Source organism: Diabrotica undecimpunctata, chromosome 3, assembly GCF_040954645.1.
Source record: "Diabrotica undecimpunctata isolate CICGRU chromosome 3, icDiaUnde3, whole genome shotgun sequence".
In the NCBI taxonomy this organism is placed as follows: domain Eukaryota; kingdom Metazoa; phylum Arthropoda; class Insecta; order Coleoptera; family Chrysomelidae; genus Diabrotica; species Diabrotica undecimpunctata.
Window position 1 is genome coordinate 45949347 of NC_092805.1, and position 22937 is coordinate 45972283.

General features: G+C 33.1%; 1 protein-coding gene across 1 annotated transcript in view; it reads left to right on the top strand.

Moving 5' to 3' along the window:
- The window catches only part of Ac78C (adenylyl cyclase 78C), a 757610-nt gene that overhangs the window by 160666 nt on the left and 574007 nt on the right, over nucleotides 1–22937 (top strand). The window contains exon 2 of the mRNA XM_072525847.1: nucleotides 4565–4874. Coding sequence (XP_072381948.1) covers nucleotides 4708–4874 — 167 coding nt within the window. The 5' untranslated portion in view covers nucleotides 4565–4707. The remainder of the gene's footprint in view (nucleotides 1–4564; nucleotides 4875–22937) is intronic.

The following is a 22937-nucleotide window of genomic DNA, read 5'->3' on the forward strand; positions in this document are numbered from 1 at the left end:
CAAATGCAGCTTACTGTTTTGCCTGGTCACAAATTAACGAAAGACTAGGAAGTTCTGGAATAGGAAGCATTATACACTTATCAAAATTTGTTCTAGAATATGTAAGTGAAATAAGTTTATTTTCTGATACCTGCGGAGGACAGAATCGTAATCAGCAGATTGCAGCCTTATTATTATGGGCTGTTCAAAACATAGACCATTTAAATATTATTGAACACAAATTTTTAGAGTCTGGACATCCTTTTATGGAAGTTGACTCTATGCATAGTAGTATCGAAACCGCTACAAAACACAGATATATCTATGGGATGCCAGATTACTTGTCTGTTTTTGAAAATGCAAGAGGACATAAAAATATCAGTATTATAATATGTAATATTAGTATCAGAATTAGTAGTATGTTTGAATAAATGGAAGAATGCATAAACAGAAGACAAGAGGGAGTAATATCCGATAATAATTTTATATTTACCTGATCAATTGATGTTACAAGATCTAAATCTCATTCTGTGCCTTTTTAAGTTTAATATTATTGTAACAATATGATTAAAATCCGTACCTCAGAGCAAAACTGTATTAAGTCCAAAATTTCAGTTTTCTACTTTTTTGGCTCACTGGGATTAAAATTTTCCGCTCTATTCAATGGTGCTTCTTATTCGCTGTTTCGACTGAAATTGGCCAAAATAACCTTTTATGAACAGTATTAAGTCCACATTGTGCTTAGAGCAAAACAGTATCTTCTGCATTTCAAATGTATTAGATCCAAAGTGGTGTGTACATTTCCCAGGGCAAAACCATATTATGTCCAACAAAAAGTATTATGTCCCACATAATGTAATTCAGGCAAAGCATTAAGTCCACAATCTTTTAAAATTTGACAAGTCTGTGCTTGTTGAGGTGTGAATTACATAGTACAATACGTGCGTTTGTTCAGTTCGCTATTTGCAGTGTATTGAAGCGCATGTTCTCTTCGCTTTTAAACCCAATGTTATATTTTTTGTTTAAGTCGTGCATGTTAAATTAAACGAGATAGCCAAAAATGGAAGATAGAGCCCACAGAATTCTTCAGCTTGCGCTGAGCGGTAAACAAAACGTGAATAATGAATCCTTATCAGTGGAAAATATTTCTAGTAAACGTAAGTATTTCTAATGATAAATAATAAGTTTAACTACATTATAAAGACAAATGTTTTGAATTTACGGTGACGATCTTTAACATTCGTACGCCATTTAATTCATTTATACCTAATGAATTTAAAATAAAAAAAGGAGGAATTATTTTGTTCTTGTTATATAAGATACGGAGTCACTTATAATAGCTGATATTATTGTTTTAGAAAAGTAAAAGAAATAAATCTCAAAGCTCTTGTCAATGTATCTCTTTTTTGCCTGTACATCTTTTTTTTTATTGTTTTAGTTTACCTTGAGAGTCAGAATTCGGATGAGGCTATGGCTGTACGGATCACATCACCGTCTTTGTTAGATATATCTTACAACTTTGTTAACCTGCAGGAGGATACAACTGAAATGCAGCTAAATGCAGCTGCTGTTGTTTCAGATGTACCTAAAGACAGACCTTCTTCAAGTAGCAGCTTGCTTACTAACGAAATTAAGCAACCACCACTGGAGCTCAATTCATCTACAAGTACCATACACCAAGACGAGGAAGATCCATTTGAATATTTGGGAAGTTCATTTGTTCCTAGCATTAATTCGAGTACTGACAATGATTTTGAAATCACAAATGAGGGTGAAGATGAAAATGAATAAGAGGTCATGGTAGCCGATCATCAAAGCAAAGTTAAGAAACGTTTAAGGAACGAAAGTACGTGGCAACGAAACGAACGAAAAAAGAAGAGGATGGCAGGCCAACAATATAAATCTTCCAAAACTAAAAAGACTATAAAGGAAAGAAAGGTTCGAGAGCCTTGTAGAAACTGCCGTTTAAAATGCAATGAAAACATCTTAGGTCCTCAGAGAGCACAAATTCACCGACAATTTTGGAATCACGAGACAACCATAGATCAAAAAAGACAGTTTTTATGTTCTTGTCTTGAAAAAATGTGTATCAAAAGAAAAAGAGAACGAACAGGTGCTCGAGCTGGAAAACGCCATTGTTACTGGAAATATTTTTTTACCATTGAAGGAAAGAGGTTTCAAGTTTGCAGTAAGTTCTTTTTGCGTACTCTAGATATTTCTCAATCTTTTGTTAGATGTGCACTTGAAAAAATGCAAACAAGTGGAGTTGTAGAATGTGACAAAAGAGGAAAGCAGCCATCTATAAATAAAGTAAAGAATGAGGTAAAGGACAGGATTCGTGAGCATATAATGGCCTACCCATGTGAAGAATCACATTATAGTCGAAGAAGGACGGCGAAAAAATATTTAGGAGGTCACTTAAATATTTCTACAATGTTTAGGATGTTTAAGGAAGAGTGTGATTTGAAAAACATTCCTTCGGACGAAGTAGACAAAGAATGGCTTTACAATCACATTTTTAATACAGAATTTAATTTATCGTTCGCTGTTCCTTCAAAAGATACTTGTGATAAATGTGATGAATTTCTAATCAATCTAAGACAGTCAAACTCTGAAGCTGAGCGAGAAACATTACAAGTGCAGTATAACGCTCATTTGTTAGAGGCCGATAAACGGTACAAATTGAAACAGATAGACAAGGAGATGTCCATCAATCACCCTGGACAAAAAGTTTTAATGATAGATTTACAAAAATGTCTTCCTTGCCCAAAGCTAACTAACTCTCAAAGTTTTTACAGTCTAAAACTCTGGTGTTTTAATTATACAATTTATGATTCAACGGAAAAGCAGGCGAACTGTCTAATGTGGGATGAATCAATTGCTGGCCGAGGTGGAAACGAAATGGCCTCATGCTTGGTCCAATACATTCATTCATTACCTCAAAGCACAACTTCGGTTGTTATTTGGACCGATAACTGCCCATCCCAAAACCGGAACATACAAATGATTATGTGCTACTTTTATCTACTTTCGAGATATCCACATATAAAAGAAATAACTCACAAATTCCTTTTGCGAGGGCATACGCACATGGAGGTGGACAGTATACATTCAGTTATAGAACGGGAAGCTAAAAAATGTCCTAATTTTCAAATTATTACTCCATGGGATTGGTTACAGTTGGCTAGAATTTCCGGAAAAAACAAAGATTTCAAAGTGTATAAAATGACAACGTCTAATTTTAAAGACTTTAATAAACTGTACAATTCTTGCGATTCATTATTTCAAAATAAAAAGAAAACTGAGAACAACGAAAAATTGTTAATTTCACAAGCAGTATGTATGCAATTCAGACAAGAAAATCCTGGGATTCTGTACTTTAAAACAGACTTCGATTTGGAATTTCAGAGTGTAGACTTTAACCGAAGAGTTGGTAGAAGAAATCATCAATCTTTAGAAGATTCTCTGGTTTCCTTGAGAGATACCTTAAATCCGATAAGTACTAAAAAATTCAATGATCTTCAAAAGCTGCTAAAGTGGGTTCCAGCGAGGTTTCACTATTTTTTTCAGACTCTAGTACATAAAGACACAATTCATATTACTGATAATTAGCGGAAGTAGCCCTGCATTTGTTTAGTTTTTAATTATTATTTTGTTACGTACTTCAAAAGTTATTGTTAAATTTTTTACTTAATAAAAATACAGTTACTTTACGACCATTTCTGTTTTTTAATTAAACTTTTTTCTAGTTTTTTTTACTTGCTCGTATTAATGGTTTTGTTACAAACACTTCCGTATAGTATTTTTAATTCTGTGTATCCAAATATTTCCTTAATTTTGTAAAATAGGTATGATGTTTTCCATAATCGAGATTTTGCCACAAGATAGGTGGAAAAATTAATGTTAAGTCACAGTCAAAAATTTATTTTTCAGAGCAAAAATATGTAAAGTCCATTTTTTTCAAAAACAGTAGTATTCAAAAAATTTTTTTTTAGTGGTAAAAAGAACAATGATTATTATTCATATTTAAAAGAATTTGCTAAATAAAATTTAATGTATTAAATGGAAAATGATACAAAACAGTAAAAATAATTTTTATTTTCGCTCTCCTGTAAAATTTATATTTTGTGACTTAATACACTTTTGTTCTGAGGTAGGGAAATAGGTTCGTGTAATGTTTGCCATTGTGTTAAAAGTCAGTTAGAATCGTTTGTCTTACACTTTATGTGATAGAATTTCACTAATACCGGTTCTTAGTAAATTTTGTCACTAATTACAAGTAATGTGTTAATTTTGTGATTTTTTTCTGGCCGTACAAGTATTTAAAAAAAAATCCTAATTTACAAATTATTTGTTTAAATGAAAAATATGTCTTAAACTAGTTTTTGTTGTTAGTAAATTAGAATTTAATTTTAAATAAACATTTGAACAATTTTGTGTATTCAAACAGGACTTTGTAAGAATCACAATCACCTAAAATTAAAAAGCAACGATTTTATTACAAATAAAACTAGAATAGTTGATTAAAATCTGTTTCGCTCGTCCTATTCCGTTTAGAAAAATAACAGCTTGTTAATTATTCCAGGCTAATCACGATAATCATCAGCGTATCACCATCAGGATGCAACAGACACTCCCAGTGGACATCCTTTAGGTCCTGCGAGGAAACAAAGTGGCATGTGTGACGATCATCTCCAAAGTGATGGGTGTGTAAAACGCTAGGGGTCGATGGACGTCCACAACGAGGGCTACGGTGAACGGAGAGACGATGGGGGTGATGTGGGAGGTGGCGGCTCGCCATCCCCGATTGCAACGGCGATCGCTGCACCCGCGAGCGTAGACCAGAAGGAGCCGGAAATTGGGGTCGATGGAGATGATGGGTCCAAGAAAAACAAGTGAGTTGTTTAATGTTATGTAAAAAGTTTGAAACTGATTCGGGATATTGAGTTCATTCACTTCCTTACTGTTTACGTGTATTTGGCACGATTGTGCAATTGCTGGCAGCTATATTGCAATTTATTTATTTTAGGGACGTTTTTCGTTTTATATAGTCTCTCGAAGAGATATTGGTAGTTAGTGAAGAAGAATTCATTGAGGATCTATGGCCAGTCGTAGTAATTTGGGTCACTTATTTTAGTTTAAAATATGCTAAAGTATTTTGGGAAATATTATAATTACATTTTTTATAATTTTTTATGAGGACAAGCAGAGACAAATATTGCTTTTAACACATTTTTAGGTGAAGCAACTGAAAATCTATTAACTCCAATATAATCGATAAAGAAGTACAGAAATAAAAATAAAGACCCAACGTTCGGAAAAGTTATTATTTAACCCTTTGACGCCGGATTAATTTTTTTTAACTTTTAACAAGTTTTTTGGTTTTTTTATATAAAATCATTATTTTTAATAAAAATGTACTGTATTTTTTAGTTTTTTATCAGCTAACAAAGGCTATAGACTGTGTCATAAGTATTATGACTAGGCGTTGGTTAATAAAATATTTTCAAAAGTAGAACTTTATTTTGAATGGTATAAACAGAAACAATGTTTTATGTAGTTAAGGCACAGTCCTACATTACATGTTGAACAGCTCCAGGAAGACTTATGTCGTTCTTCTTTTGCGTCCTCTTCTTGGTATGTCAGGTTGGGCGCCAATTAGTCCATTTATGACTGCTTACCTAAACATCTTCAATGTAAGCGACTTTTCATCGGATCTACTTTTGAAAATAATAAAGGCTTTTACTAGCGACACGTCCAAAAAATACCAAAAGATACGGTGCCACCATTTTTTCGATTTTCTGTCAACTTCATAAATTGACTTTAGCATATCCATTTGGTCAACAAAACCTATGTTAGCATTATAGTTCTTGACTAGTATTGGACAAACAATGTCCTCCATAGAACCATATTTTCTCTTCCTAGACACTGTTCCAATATGTTCGGGATTATGATAATTACTTATAAACAAAACATCCTTTCGGTCTTTCCATTTCATAAAAACTGTACCACCTTTCCTATCTCGCCAATCCGACTCCCCTCTTGCTAATTGATTGTCCGCTATTATATCCGTTGGTGTGTTCTGTCTTTCCTTTCTTGCTGTTCCACACTCGTAAATTATGTCTTCGCGTAAGTTTTTCATTATTTCCTTAGTTCCATAGAATTGAAGAAATTGTCGAAATAAACTTTATAGCCCTTTCCTACCAATTTACGAGTAAGATCTTTTACGACTCTAGCTCCTAATTTTTTTTCTGTCGTTACAGCAACTTTTCCTGTATAAACATCGAACTGGCATACAAATCCGGATTCGTCGGCTCTGATCCAGACCTTGTAGCCTCTTTTTTCGGGCTTCATTGGTAAATATTGACGTAAGGAACTACGTCCTTTAAATTTTATCATTGACTTATCTATTGCTTGATTTTATGAGGGATTATAACAAGCAAAAAACGATTCTGATAGATGATTCAGTAAAGGCCTAAGTTTATACAGTTTGAGACGTTCCAAATTGGCATAGAAATGTTTATTTTTGCCTGGAACAAAAAAACATGCATTTGCCTTGTGTCCCAGCACTGCCACTACCATAATTCTTCTTCTTCTTAATATGCCATACACCAAAGTGCGTAGGCGACTATCTCATTACTAGAATTCTGTTCTTGGCGGCGTGACACAGCTCGCCTGTATTGTGTATTCCTGTCCATTCTTTAATATTCCTTAACCAGGATAATTGTTTGCGGCCGGCTCCTCTCCTACCTTCGATCTTCCTTTGTAGGATTAACTGTGGTATTTCATATTTTGCTCCTCTCAATATGTGCCCAAGGTAACCAATCTTGCGTTTTTTAATTAATTCAAAGAGTTCTCTTTCCACGCCGGCTCTCTTAAGGACGTCATCGTTTCGAACTCTATCCACCCAAGGTATGCGCATCATTTTTTTCAATGACCACATTTCAAATGCTTCAAGTTTGTTGATAGATGTTTTTTTCAAAGTCCACGTTTCCATGCCATAAAGCAAGATGGACCATATGTAGCACTTGACCATTATGTAGCGTATTTCGAAATTACTACTATAATTACAAGGTGTAAAATATACTAAATTCTAAAATAACTAAATGTAAAATGAACAAATTAAAAAAAAAAACAGTATTATGTTGTGAGAATTATTCGATTCTTTCTAGGTTTGTTCAATTTCTTTAATGTATAGTAAAGTGTAATGTTATGGTATTTTTGTATTCTATAAATCATCATCATCTTGGGCTCGATAATCCTCTGTGGATCCTGGCCAAAGTGTATGGCATATATATATATATATATATATATATATATATATATATATATATATATATATATATATATATATATATATATATATATATATATATATATATATATATATACATAATTCGTTTAGATTTAAATGTCATTGACGTTTCCTATGGGTTTTACCGTAATAAACATTTTTTTAAGCAAGAATAAATCATAACAGAAGAGAAATATCTAAATCTTAAAAAAATGAATAAAAGAATCGGTCACTAGTATTTTAATTTTTGGTATTTTTTTATCGATATTACTTTTAGTAACTGTAAACTGTATAGTGCAGAATCTTGAAGAAAAATGTCTGTACTATCGTAAATAAACATAAAACATTGCAATATTTGAAATTCACGTATAATAGAGGTCAAAATTACATCAAACACACATTGCATCACATATCAAACAAAAACTTTATGTACATACTCACATACAGAAAATTATGTATTATGCCTGTAAATATAAACAATATTCAGACGATCCAAATATTTGGACAACTAGGAAGCATCTTTTTCAGTCAATCCGACTGATAATAACATAGTATTCCTGAACTAAGTTTTCCTGTTTCCAATTTCAAATCAAGTATTTATTTAGGCTAACTAACTAATTTATAATTACTTACCTAATTATTATATAAAAATTTTGTTTATCTTTATTCTGTATAATAATTCTGAAAACCGAGTTAGGATGTATTAAAAAAATAAATAAAATAATTATAACTAATATTTGATCTTACCGATAGTTGGTTGGTAACTCTTGTTTGACCCATACGTGGCCGCTGTTTTCTAGTAAGGGTTCTCAGTCAATGTTTCCTTTTAGTAAAAGTCCATCATCATCGACAATATGTCATTATACAGTATAGCCCAAAATAAACAGTACTGAACTTGTAATTATTTTATTGTTGTAAGAAATACATATTATTGACACTTTATAACATGTTCTAAATGTGCTTCTTCTCTCTCAAGACAGACTTCATACCGATATTCCAGATTTCTCGTAATGTTATGGAATAAAGGTTGTCTCAAGTCCGCGAATAAGGCTCATTATTTAACTCATTGATGGTTTGAGGTGCCCGTTTAAAAACGGCAGTTTTAGTTATGTCCCAAATGTATGCATCTGGAGATGTTAAGTCTGGAGAATGTGCAGGATAGGGAATGTCAGTAATGCATGAAATGAATTTGTTTGGAAAATGTCCCTGAAGAAATTGACGAACTGCGATAGCAGTATGGCAAGTTGCCCCATCCTGCTGGAAAAATTGGTCTCGAAATGCCAAATTACGTGCACGACAAAATTGACGTAGATCAGGGATAAAGCGTGTTAAAATTTGTATCTACTTTTGTTGATTAAGTGTGAATTGCCCATCATTTTCTTCGATAAAGTATGGACCAATGATTCCGTGTCCCGAAACTGCACACCAGACACTCACTTTTGCGCTATGTAAAGGAACTTCTTGAATTTCATCTGGTCTGGCAAAGCCCAGAAATCGATTTGTGCGACGATTTTCATGGCCTGACAAATGAAAATGTGCTTCGTCTAAAAACCTTACATTTTTTAAAAATTCAGGATTTTCATACTGTAATGCAAGAATTCTGTCACAATATTCCACTCTAATGTGATAATCCCAGGGATGTAATAATTGTTGATGTACCTGAATCACATACGAAAATGCACCCAGCTCCTTCAGGAATCTTTGCAAGGAAGTTCGTTTTAAGGCAAGATGCAACGCTGTCTGGCTGGCTTTCGGATTTTCCAAGATTCGCTCAAAAACATGTTCATGGTTATCGTTGTTGTTAAGTGTCCTGGGACGCCCTGACTTTCCTTTTCGTTCCTACAATAGATTACCCGTATTTCTAAACTTTTCAATAACCTTCAAAATTACAGCATTACTTAGAGAACGTTTATTAATCCGTTTTGTGAATTGATCACATACGTATTGCAGACTTTCACTATTACGTCGGCCGATTCCGTATGAGCGAAAATAATGCTCCACAAGAAACACTTTCTCCTCTGTACTTAACACCATTTTTAACAATTAAGCCTTAATAATTAATTGTTTAAGGGTTACTTGATAGGTCTATACTAGTTAATTTGAATAGGATAGTGCTCACAAAGAGACATCTATGTTTCAGTTTCAGTACTGTTTATTTTGGGCAATACTGTATTTAAATAACATTTAAATAATAAGTTTTTAGCAACATTTTATATATAAACCGAAGGTTTTTAACAGTTTAGATGACATCCCAATTGGGTGGACACCTGTAACCCCGCTGGTACCAAGACAAAATCTGTGAACTGCTCAGAAGTGTCAAAGCTATATTTTCTTTATTTATTGTCGTAGGACAATTTTACAAATACCGTTCGGTTTATCAAGGGAAAACCAAGATATAAGTACATTAGAACTTGACCACCCAAATAGGTGGACATAGTTTTTCAGTGAAATATAAAATCATTTCCATCCAACTGGATGGAAAAAAAAGTATAACTGATTCAAAAATAATATTTAATAATTTGTAATTAAGACGTTTTCAAATTATTTGATCAAATTGTTTACCTTGGATATCAGACCCTTTAACGACCACTGGTTGATTTTTCAACCACTTATTTTTTCTCCGTATCGGGTTGAGTTCGTAGTCTAAAAATAAACGAGATATTGTCGAGGCGCTTGCCAGCAACGTTTTCAGGTGAAATATGAACTAGTAGTTAAATTTGGCGCGCTTTATAGTGTATACTTATTTTTATTCTAAGTGAGCAACATGTTATGCTATAGAAAAATGATGATAATACATATTGAAATTTTACATTGCAGGTGTCTAAAATAAATTTGGAGGAAGTTTCAAAACTTGATTCCAATGAGATTTTCGATTGGCCTGAAGGATTTGATGATGAGCAAGTAGAAAATTGAATTTTTCCTCATTTAATTCCTCAAACTATTTTTCCTTATTTAATTTATTGAAAGGTTTATTAGAGAGGAACACTTTTGGTTGTGGAACTTTCAAGGTTGATAGAAGATATTATCCAAAAACAATACTGAAAATAAACAAGATCATGAAGGTAGGGGATTCATATTTTGCGTAATCAGGGGAACTATAGGTAGTAAAGTGGAGAGATAGAGGAAAAAATCAGTAAACGTAATAAGTTCTATTCATAATCCAGGAGTCATAACAAAAGTGAATAGAATAAACAAAATAGGACATCGAGAAGAAGTCAGCTGTCCAGAGGCTTTTGCTGAATATACTTTACATATGGGAGGAGTCGATAAATTTGACCAATATCACTCTACATATTCAATTTCTTAGAAATCACAAAAATGGTGGTTAAAATTATTCTATTATTTAGTTGATTGTTGCATTGTAAATTCCTATATTTTTTGTATAGCCAGTTCCTGCAAAACCTATCTCATACTTAAAATTTCAATCAATTCTCGCTGATGAGCTAATTGCAGACTTTAAAAGTCGAACAAGAAGGGACTCAGCTGCGACAGCAATTAAAAAAAAATTTAAAATTGGAGAAAAAGGTATCTTTATAGAAACTCACCAAATTTGGGAGATCACTTGCGAGTAAAAGGAACATGCCGACGTAGCGCATTGCGACGTTACACCGCAAAAAAAAGGAAAAGAAGTCAAATTGTTTGCCGTAGGTGTGAAGTAGCTCTCAATTTAGAATGCTTTGCGCCGTTTCATGAAACATAAGAAAATGTTTGATATACTGATTATTTTAAGAAATACATGCTTCTGTTCATTAATTTTTGTTCTTATTTTGAAAAACAGAAGTGGTCGATACTTTTACCAGGATCCAAGCATAGAGTATATTGTCTTTGACGTGCGCTGGTCGAAAAATCCACCACCCCCTCCATCTCAAAGTTCAAACTTAAAATTTTTTTTAACATGTCAATATGCTAATTTTTGTATATATAACTCGTACATATCGTTATTTTTTGAAAACACCGAAAGCAATAGTTTTGCGCGCTAAAGGGGTAAACTGTAGCGTAGATAGTCACAGTGAAATTAGATCCAGAATTAAGCAGGCAAGAGATCTAAAATTGGCATGGCGGATCCGCCTACTTCGCTGCTACGTGTTATCGGTCTTACTTTATGGCAGAGGTGTTCAGACTTACATCTGCAATCTACCATAAAATATTTTAAAGACAAGCGATCGACTACCGACTGTTACAACTAGGCTGGAACCTAGATACCAAAATACGTAGATTTATGAAAATATTTTTATTGCAAATGCTTCCAAAAGCAAAATATATTTTTTTATTGTTACATTGCATGTTTAAAATCTACTCTATACACAGAGTAATAGTAAATAATAAGTATGTAAGTAAATTAACGTGAGTTAGGTACAGTCCAGTGACGGTTCTCTAAGTATTATTGCGGTAGGTTTTCTGTCCAAACTCTCCTTAATCTTCTTTCTGCAAGTGGTTGAGTGAATAAATTATTTATCAGTTCGTTGTGATTAGTGGTGCGATTTTTATATTTTATTGAGTGATTCTTGATTATGTCCTTAAGTAACGGGATGTCCAGATCATTGTGAAGTGTTTGATTAGATACATACCATGGATCTTTACTTATCATAGGTATTTTAGATTGGAATTTTTTAGGTATCTTCGTATTTGAAGGTTTACTAAAACTCCACAGTTCTATTCCATATGTCCAAACTGGCGTAAGTATAGCTTTGTACAGAAGCAGTTTATTTCATGGCCACTGAACGTCGTATCTTAAGATACTGCATGAGGAAGGATTGGTCGTACCCATCAGCCCACATACACACATTAGCCAATATAACACCAATAAAGGACAGAATCCTAACCCTCAGCAGGAAGTATGTCCTAAGAACCATAGCTCACTCGAACAATAGAGCCAAACGAACACTGAAGACACCTTGCAATCATAGAGGGCAAATACTCACCAGGCTTCCCTTTAGAAAAGTTCCGTTTCCTCCAGCTAAACTTCTTCATAACACTGGACACGAAATTCCTGATGAGTATTTCGATATTTTAGAATCATTCCCCATCCAATATCGCAGGTAAAGGCTGCGCGCCAACAACGCTGATAAAGAGCCCTTCCTAAAACTTGGCTGGTATCCCCTGAAGTACCTAAACTGGCATGCTAGGCAGTTCCCACTTCCTCTTGTGCGTTCCTGGATCTTCTCAGATCGCTCACAAAATAGTCACTTTCAGCTTCCCCCTGCTTCTTAGTAGTCCACTACTTCTCTACAACATTTTCACGCGATTTCCGTTTACCTCACCCCCACTACTGCGAGAAAAAAAAGGAGTACCCCATTCCTCGAAGAGGTCCAGGCCTAAACAAGGTGAAAACGATCTTGTCATGAAGCAGTTTATTTTCAAGAGATAACTTTGTTAAATAGCCAGTTTATATTTTTCAGTTTAAGAACAAGTTGTTTCCGTTTAGTCTTAATGTGCATTGTCCATGTAAGTTTTTCATCCAGATGCAATCCCAAGTATTTAACAACTGGTTTTATAGGAATGGGAGTATTATTAATATAAACTTGTGGACATGTAGATTTTCTTGTTGTAAAAGTAATTTGTAATTTGTAACTGATTTGCTAGCATTCACACGGATATTCCATCGCTTAAGCCAGTTTTGTAATTGGACTAAATGATTTTGTACTTTTTGTGACATTAGGGTCGATATCCGCTGCTAAGATTCCCGTGTCAACGGCAAAAGTAGCTAAGAAGGTATCATTGCTGGTTAGAACGTCTGCTGTAAATATCGGATACTGAAATGGGCCCAAAACGCTACCTTGAGGTACGCTATATTGTATGATGTGGTAACTTGAGGAGCTGTCTTTAATTTTGACTTGGAAGTAACGGTCAGTAAGATATAATCTTAGTCTGAAATATAGTTGGTCTGTTAAGTGTAATTTCAGTTTGTAGAGAAGACCTTTATGCTATACTCTATCAAATATCTTTTTTATATCCAGAAATACTCTTGCGCAAAACTTTTTCTCTTCGAGAGTTTTAATTATATTTCCTATTCTGTGGCAGCGTTGGATGGTTAAGTGTTCACGTCTAAATCCGAATTGGTATTGTCGTATAATTTTGTTTATGGGAATAATTGCTTGATTTCATATAAAAGTAGCCTTTCTAATACTTTTGACATTATTGGTAGTAGGCTTATAGGGCGATATAAATTTGCTTGCGTTGCGAGCTTACAAGGTTTCGGAATCATAGTAACTTAAGCAAATTTCCATTCTATTGGAAAGTATCGAAGACGTAGTATGCTGTTGTATATTATTGTTAATAACACTACTGATTTTCTCTATAGCCTCTGAAGTAATTCTCCTATTATCAAACCATAGCCAGGAGTTTTATTTGGATTTAGCATTTTTATTTCTTGTCGAACCTCTTTCGCAGTAAATGTTGTCAGAGGAAGAGATAGTTGACATGAACTTTCGAGATATATTTTTATATTATCATTTTCATCGTTATTATCATCTGGTGCTGCGAATACAGTTGCAAGATGCTTTTCGAATACTGTTGTTTTTTCTGCGCTTGTGCGGGCTCAGGTCATATCTGTTTTTCTTAAAGATGAATTTGTTATTGTCGTCGTTTAAATTTTTTTGCAGCTTTTCATATAGGGTGGTCTTAATGTGAGAGGTTCGAAACATAAAACTGGAAAGAGTCATTTTTTTTTCTTCATGTAATACTCTATTTATTCTATAACATCCTGTTAAGGTACGTTTTATTTAGTGGATTTCTCGTTTGTTGCCATATGCGCCGAGCTTTTTTTTTCTGCAACAAGTTCTCTTATATGAAGGGGGTTATTTTGGCTTTCTTGCACACTTCTTTGGCGCTGTGGTGTTGCTTCCCATCCTGTTGTTTGTAAAACTGTTGTTAACTAGTCTACTGCGTTCTCTACATATTGGTTTTCTTTTATTCTAATATCTAGTCTAATCTTTGTATTTACAGAATTTTGGAAAACATCCTAGTTTGTTTCTTTAGTCGTGATTTTGGGTGGTGGTGTTCTCCATATTATGTGTGTACTTAAAGTTATTATTATTGTGCTGTGATCTAATGTTAAATAGAAGTTTGACTCTATTGCACTATTAATGTCAGCTATCTCTTTTGTTACAGTAAAATCTACCAAATGTGGGATTTTGTTGGGGTCCGTAGGCCAGTATGTCGGTTTTACCGTTGATAAGTATCTTTAGTATTTTTTTAATCTGGAAGCCCATGTGGTGTTTGGCATTCCAGTCTCCTGCTACTATGAATTTGGATTCAAGAGTTGGTATGCAATCATGATACTCTTTGCTTGAAATGGGATGTCTAGGTGGGCTGTAGACTGATAATACACTGAAAGAGGTGTTTGGTGTTGGTTTCGATTTTATTGATTACTGCTTGGATTTTTTCCAGAATATAAGGTTGGTGTGCATAGTGTTTAATTTTTGATTTAATAATAACGACAGACGTTGCATGTGCTCCACAGTCTGGATGATTTGCATAATACACAGTATAGAAAGGTATCTTAATAACCGTTCTTTGTGTAGCATGCCTTTCAAATATTAATAGAATGTCTTTAATATCCATTTTTAAAAACAGTGATATCTCTAGTACATGGGTTGAAATGCCATTAGCATTCCACGATGCAAATCGTAATGACTTGAAAGCTATTTTGTTATCTTGTTAATGACTGTAGGTAACATGGTTAAAATCATGCTATTTTAAGTAAAAAAAATCTGCATTTATTTTTCCAATGGCAGCATCTCTATAACTGATTCCGTTGAAATTATGAGCATGACGTTGGGTAGGTATATTTACATTGGGACTGTTGACAGGCTTTTGAGTGGTAATTTGTTTTGAGTTGTCATTTTATCTGACATTTAGTAGTTCACGATAAACATAACATCCTCTATAATTAGAAGTATGGTCTCCGTTGCAGTGAGTGCAAGTTGCTGGCGTGTTGTTTGGTTTCTTGCAATCCTTTTTGTTGTGTGATTTAGCGCATTTTACCCAATTATATGGTTTTACACAGTAAGATTTAGTGTAACCATATTTTTATATATTTCATTTAATTTTCGGTGGTTTTATCCTTATTTTACAATTTTGTATATACTGCAGTTCAAATATTTCTTTGTTGTTCGTTTAAGGCTCGAAGTCCACAAAAAATAATTGTAATGGTTCCCAGCTTAATCTGTGTCTTACATTATTATGACCCTGTTTCTGGATTTCCGCTTTTATTTCATCCATCGGAAAGGAGTGATGTAGATCTCAAATAACTGCTCTGTATGCTCCCTCTTTCTTAGGTTGGTATGTATGGTGGACGATTTTTTCCTCTCGTACCTACGTGATGTATTAGCTTTCTGTAGGATTCAGGTGTCTTTGGTAAAATTTTTATTGTGTTGTTAATGTAAATTATCTATTATTTTGCTAAGTTATTCACGCCATATATAAAAATTGGAGAGGGTTTTGAGGCTGGTGAATTTTTTTCGTATCATTTACGGAGTTTTCCTATGAAAGTGCCTAAAACCTATTTGAGAGTGTATTTGTAGCTTCTTTACTTTTGAATATTGGTGGTTAAACCTTTTTCAGTTTGACCTTAGTGTTTGCCTGTGGTGTTTATTATTTTGAGGATCTTTATGTTCTTTATCTGACATCGAATCATATTGATTTTGTGTTTCTGGATGTTTTTAGTTTAAGGTAGCTTGAGAGTTTGATATAAAATGAGAGAAAAGTTGGTTTGCTGGGCAACTATTAGCTGTACCTGATATTGTTGTTGATAATTATCAAAACGTATCATTTGGTTTCCAGTTGGTTGATTTGAGCACGATGGTGGAGCTTGAATATTTATTTGACTTACTTGGTAATACAGATGTATAAGGTTTGTAGGCTAGTTCTGCATTACAGTTGAAAACTGCACTGTAGCGTAATGAAAATCACTTGATCCTGGTCTGTTCCCTGTTGGAAATATTTTGACTTCACTTAGAGCTCACTTTTACTACACATTGACTGGATATATGAAAATTTATTTATTACCAATAATCAGTTTGAAATTACCAAATCTGGTGAAGATTAATAATTACTTTGCACAATTACAATATCTTCCGAGAACCGCCAAAAATTAATATTTTTCCGGGGGAACTCCACAATTCACATTAAGTTTGACGGTTATTTTGTCAATTAATAAATTATAATTAAATCATGATAATATAATCAGAGAATGTAATACTAAGAGCCAGTTTCACCAACAACAAAAAAAATCGGTGAATGTTATTGGTCGAAAAAAGTTATTGGTCGAATAAAATTTATCAGTCGATTATATTATATTGCTTTTCAATAACCATTTTTACTCCACAGTTAGTTATTCGTCGAATAAGTTCTCGTGTAATGTAGTTTCCACCAAATGTATTCATTGGCTCCAGCGCATTATAGCGCTGGAGCTATATATTTACCACTGTAATCATATCCATAACTTTTAATCTTTTTTATTTTTAAAAATGGACAGCAATCTTAAAGTTTGGTAGACATTATTTTGGACTTTATTTAGTTCATTGCGGTTCTGGGGCATTTCTATAAACTGAGGAAATAATGGAACAATGTAATACTACAATTGTCTTACAATCCGGCAGACTGTTGCCTAAGTGGTCACCAGTATATATTTGAAATGCTCCTGTTGTGCTGTTAATATTTCTTCTTTAGTCGACATATCAAGAAGTACCATCTGGATGAAAATACATATAAATACATGAAAATACATATATGAATAATACACCGGAATAATAACAATATCGGTGGACTTATTAAACTGCAATGAAAAGTAGATAGGTTTCATAATATCACTGGTAACAATTAAACGGACTAACTGCAGAGCCCCTTTGATCTGTGTTTTATTTTTGTCATCAAATAATATATTAACCGCTTTAATAAAAAATGCTTCTTTAAATGTTTCTTGTATTGTACCAGTATGTAGAAAATTTTAAAAGGGGTAATTGTTGCAGCTGCTAATTGTTTGGCTGGTTTAAAGAAGATGGGTTACTTTCTATTCAAAATACTTTTCAAATCTTGTAATTTTCATTTTCTTCGGCGGAAACCCCCACTCTTTGGCGAAAAATCATTTTCATATTTTTTATGCAGGGTTTTATAGCACCTTTTTAAGTTTCCGTGTTTGGGCAGTGCCACTAAAGATCAACAAATAAGGCAAACGCACTTATCCTTGAACATAATAAACAAACATTGTTCCCAATCAATCTTAAAATGTTTGACTTTTTTTCTTCGCACTACTTTTGCGTTTTAAATATTGCTATTTTACATAGAACTTCTACTTATCGTTACTTATTAAAGATTGTTACAATGATTCGTCGCCGCAGCATATTATATATGAACAGACATTCGAAAAGAATCAGTAATATTCGCCGAACGCTCCGCGGTCCCATTGCCTCAGAAGTCTGAAATAGAATCATTGAGCACCACTGCTTTATGGTGTCAAGTCTTGGACTGTGAATAAAAATGATCTAAATCGTCTAAAGGCTTTCGAAATGTAGTACCATAGAAGAATTTTAAAAGTTTCTTGGGTGGAGAAGATTCAAAACCCCACAATACTAGCAAGACTACTGAGATTATAAAAGGCATCAAAAAGAGAAAGCTGGAGTACTTTGGACATGTAATAAGAGGTCTCAAATATAGGTTGCTACAAAATATTATGCAAGAGAAAATAGCAACAAACGCAGTCCAGGACTAAGAAAGACTTAATGGTTGAAGTCGTTAGTTTTTGTCTTTACAAATCACGTTAGAAGTTAAATCGATTATAGTTGTATCTGTTACAATGCTGCATCCAAAACCAGTTTAAAATACTAAAAAATATTTAATCCACCGCTTTGAGATTAGCACTGTGTGCTTTTAAAACTGTTCTGGTTAGCAGTATGCAAGTCTAACTGGAGAACCACCATTGCATATAAGAAGACAGCAACTATCTTTAAACTGTATTGGAAAAATATTACCCCAAAAGCAGCATTCTGTATTCTTTTACATCTGCAAGTCTAGTGTTCCTCCTAACAAAAAAACTAAAAACTCACCCTTACAATAAGAAATAGACCGCTTATATAAAGAATACAACTTACGTCTTTTGATAGGAATCAACTCAGTATATGCAAACTTTCCCACATTAACAAGAAACTCATTAACTATTGACTTAACACTTTCAAAGTATCCCAAATTAGCTACAAATTCTACAATAATTATACATCTATCCATGGAAATTCTAGATCACTATCCTAACTATGTACAAATCTTTTTCGACGCATCTAAAACACCCAATGGTCACGATTCTGCCTACTACTGTAATAAAAATTCTTATAGCATATCAATTCTTACAAACTGCAGTATACTTACAGCCAAAGCCACAGCTCATTTGAAGGCCCTAATATTCTTCAAACAGAGTAAAACGTTGAAGTGCATTGTTATAACAAACTCATTAAATACGTTACTAGGAATTAAACAATTATATACCAAAAACCCTATTTTGCAAACCATAAAAAACGAACTAGAAACATTTTGATCATTAGAAATGGAAGCGGCTTTTATTTGGGTACCTTCACACACCGATATCTATAGAAATAAAAAAGTAGGTCAACTGGCAAACAAAAGTCAAGCTAGCCCAAACCACACTGCAAAGTTAAAAATATATCTTAACACCGATCTAAACAATCTGGTTAAAATCCGTACCACTGTACCAATGCATGAAATAATCAGTGGTAAAAATTAGGTACAAATTTAAATGTAATCTGCCCAAAAATAAATTTTGTCCTGGTGATCCTTTAAACAAGAGAAACCAAGTTATTATTAACCGTCTAAGAACTGGCCATACTGCCTTAACATTTAAATAGCTAATAACAAAAGAACTACTACCAATCTGCTTCAGCTCTTCTGATCCACTGATCGTTAAATATTATACTGCTTGATTGTCCACAGTTCACGGAAAAAAGAAGTTCTCATGTAATTACAGATGATGATTTCAAATCAGTTCTCACTAAAATAATCTTAACAGTATCAACCTATTTTACAGACATTAAGTTATACAATTCTATTTAATGTAACATTTCTTGTGTTTTATTTACTAACAACCTGCGCGGTTGATGTGTTTTGGTGTCTAAATAAAAAAATTATAATAAACAAAATTTCAAAATACTCCCTCATGTTTTAACTATCGTGGATCATATTAAAAAGATTCCGCAAATTTATTTTATTATTTTAATACAAACCATCATTCGTATTTTTCTTAATAAAAAAACTCCTATAAGTGCAATAAACATGAAATAAAAATATATTCAGCCAGCATTTAATGGGCATATCCCACGCAGACGTCCATTTTTATTGTGTACATAATGAAAATCTTTTCGTAGGGCTTCTGATACCTTCGCTGAAAGAAATTTATCTGGTATATATAAGTGTTGGAAAGAGCTTGTTGCAAAATTAGTCCTCGTTCTGTTTCCTTGACTCTCAAGTATTTTAGCAGGAACGAAACGGCTCTTTAATATCTCCTGATATTTCGGAAGGCAAACAAAATAAGAGGTTTTATTTTTAATAATATCTCTTAATATACCTTTTTTTGTATTGTAAGGATTACGAGGTATTATGAAATATTACAGAAACACAAATGGAATTTTATATTAGAAACATTAATATTTTTTTCTGCTAATGGCATTTTATATTTTTGTGATATCTAGAAACACCGCATAGATATAAAACAAATTATTTTTAATATGGATGGAGTTATTTAATTATTTTTTAAAAGTACTGCGACTTATATAGGCAAAAAATATATTAAACAATTCATGAATAATTAACTAAATAAAGTGATTTGACAGAAACTCAGCAGAATTACCGAAAACAGTAATAGTGACCAAGATTACAAATGAAGAACTGTTTTTGAACACTACAGAAAATAAAAGTAGTCATATTCAAGCAATTGTAACACAGGATATTTATGGAGAACTGTGAAAAGCGTTAGGTGAAATGGAAATAAATTGACTAATAGGTTTTTTTGTGAATGCAGCAAATGATGAAATAGGAACAAAAATTTGTACCCATAAAAATAATTGGTTTGACGACGAATGCAAGAATGCAACAAAACAGCATGGTGAAGCCTACAGAAAGAGGCTTACCCGACTAACTAGAAAAACCTTGAAGAAACCAAACAAAGAGAAGAGGAGAAAAGAGGATACACAAAAGAAAAAAACGAAACCACTTAAATAAGGAACCTAAATATATAGAAAAGCTCAATAGAGAGAAATAATTCAGAGAGATATATGAGAAAGTTACATCAACAGAAAATAATTCAAGGCAACCACAAGACAATGCAGAAGTCACAATGGCGACCTATTAATAACAAGAAAAGATGTATTAAATAGATATCTGAATATAGAGGATAAATAAGAAAACCTGGAAGACGAAAGAGATGGGGTAAGGGGAACAGACGTGAAGAAAGAGGAACCACCAACGATTCTTGAAGTTAAAGAGGCATTTAAAAAACTAGCCAGAAAAAAGTCACCCGGAATACATAATCTTCCAGCTGAACTATATAAAGAAGGTGATTACGATACCATACCGTAGCTTATAAATAAAATATGCGTACAGAAATCACTCCCCAATGATTGGAATATTGGAACACTTTGCACCGTTCACAAAAAATGAGATATCTTTGAATGTTTTAACCTCTGTCTCTGTATGACACCGTATGCAGAACGGATAGTAGGATAATATCAGGATGGTTTCAGAGGTGGTAAATCGACAATTCATCAGATTGCAACCCTGAAACAAATTTTAAAAAAACACTGGAATATGGCATTGGTACTCACATATTTATAGGCTGCAAAGCAGCCTACGAGTCTGTGAATAGGGAAGTAATGTTCAAATCAATGAGAGAGCTAAGAACACCAAATCAATTTGTAAATTTAACAAAATTAACTTTTAAAAAAGTTAAATGTCGATTAGGAATTCAGTGGGAACTCTCTAAACCTTTTAAAACAAGCTGCGCCAGGGAGACCCTCTCTCCTGTATACTGTTTAATTTGGCTCTGGAAAAAGTAATACATATGTCACAAGTCACAACCGTTGATTTAATATATAATAAATACATAATAAATCAGTGCAAATGTTTGCCTATGCTGATGATATCAATATTGTTGGTAAAACGGAAAACACTGTACGAGAGGCATATGTAGCAATAAAAGAATCAGCTACAAAAATTTATTATAAACACCAACCAAAACGAAGTATATGAAAATAAGCACGCAACGACAAATCCTAAGACCACTTGTTATAGAAAACGACGTCATGAACGCAGTGAACGAATTTATATACCTGGATCCTGGTTCCTTAACATTAAAATTAATACTACCGCAGTGGTAAACCGCAGAATTTGCACGGCTAACAGATGCTATTTTGGGCTCAATCTCCTCCTTATATACGAAAATAAAATTCTACAAAACAATAATACGTCTAGACCTAACATAGGGTTCATAAACCTAGACTCTAATAAAAAGTTATAAAAACATGTTAGGCTGTTTCGAAAGAAAAGTACTAAGGCGAATCTGCCGAGCAATGAATAACAAGGGAGTGTGGAGAAGACGATACAATTTCGAACTTTATAGAATATATTAGGAACCAGATGTTGGAAAACATATTTTAATAGGACGTCTGAGGTGGATAGGGCATCTAATGCGGATGGAACAAAATGACCCAGCTAGAAAAACGCTCCTTGATAGACGAACCTTGATTGGTCAGAGAAGAAAAGAAAGACCCAGAACAAGGTTCCTTGATAACATCGATGAAGACATGAGAAATATGGGTGTTTGGCGGAGGAAGGCTGGATAGGGACGACTTTAGAGAAATTCTTGAGGAGGCTAGGACCCATATAGGGTTGTAAAGCCAGAATGATAAATAGGGTTTTTTTCATAGAAATATGAAATTAATTCTAGAATAAAATAAAATATGAGTATATTACTGAATATAAAAAATAAATAATTCACTGGTCTGCAAAACAAAATTTTTTTCCTCCTTTTCGTTTGCATCCACAATAACGTTAATTTTGGTGTTTTAAACGCAAAATTTCCCATAAAAATAATTATAGTACATAAACTATTAAAATAATCTTCATTTAATAAAAAAACAATATGATTAGAGCAACAACTATATAAAAAAGTTATAAAGTAGTATGTTTTACAGCAAAAAACACTATTTTTGCAGATACATGTTGTAAAAGTTTCCCTAAATCTTATTATGATAGTAAAATAAAAAGTTATATTTTAAATAGGCAAAAGAAATAAAATTAGACTTACTTACAATCAATTTAATTTTACTACCAAGCGCCGGATATAGGCAATCATGCCTATATCCTGCGCTCAACTGTCTGTCATATACCAGAATTACCAACCTCATTATTAATTTAATTTAATATCTCAGTTCATTTCTTGAATTTGTTGCTATAAACAATTTTATCTATTTCTCTTGTTTCCACATTAATATAATAAAACTACATTGAAAATTTTTAAACATACCATTACAGATGGCTCATCCACGCCGACAAAAAGTTTTTTCAAAAATTTGTATATTTATTACATATTTGGATTAATATTTTGTTACCAAATACTCATTCAAAGTTTGTTTTATAATTCTGACTTTTTAAAATAATTTAA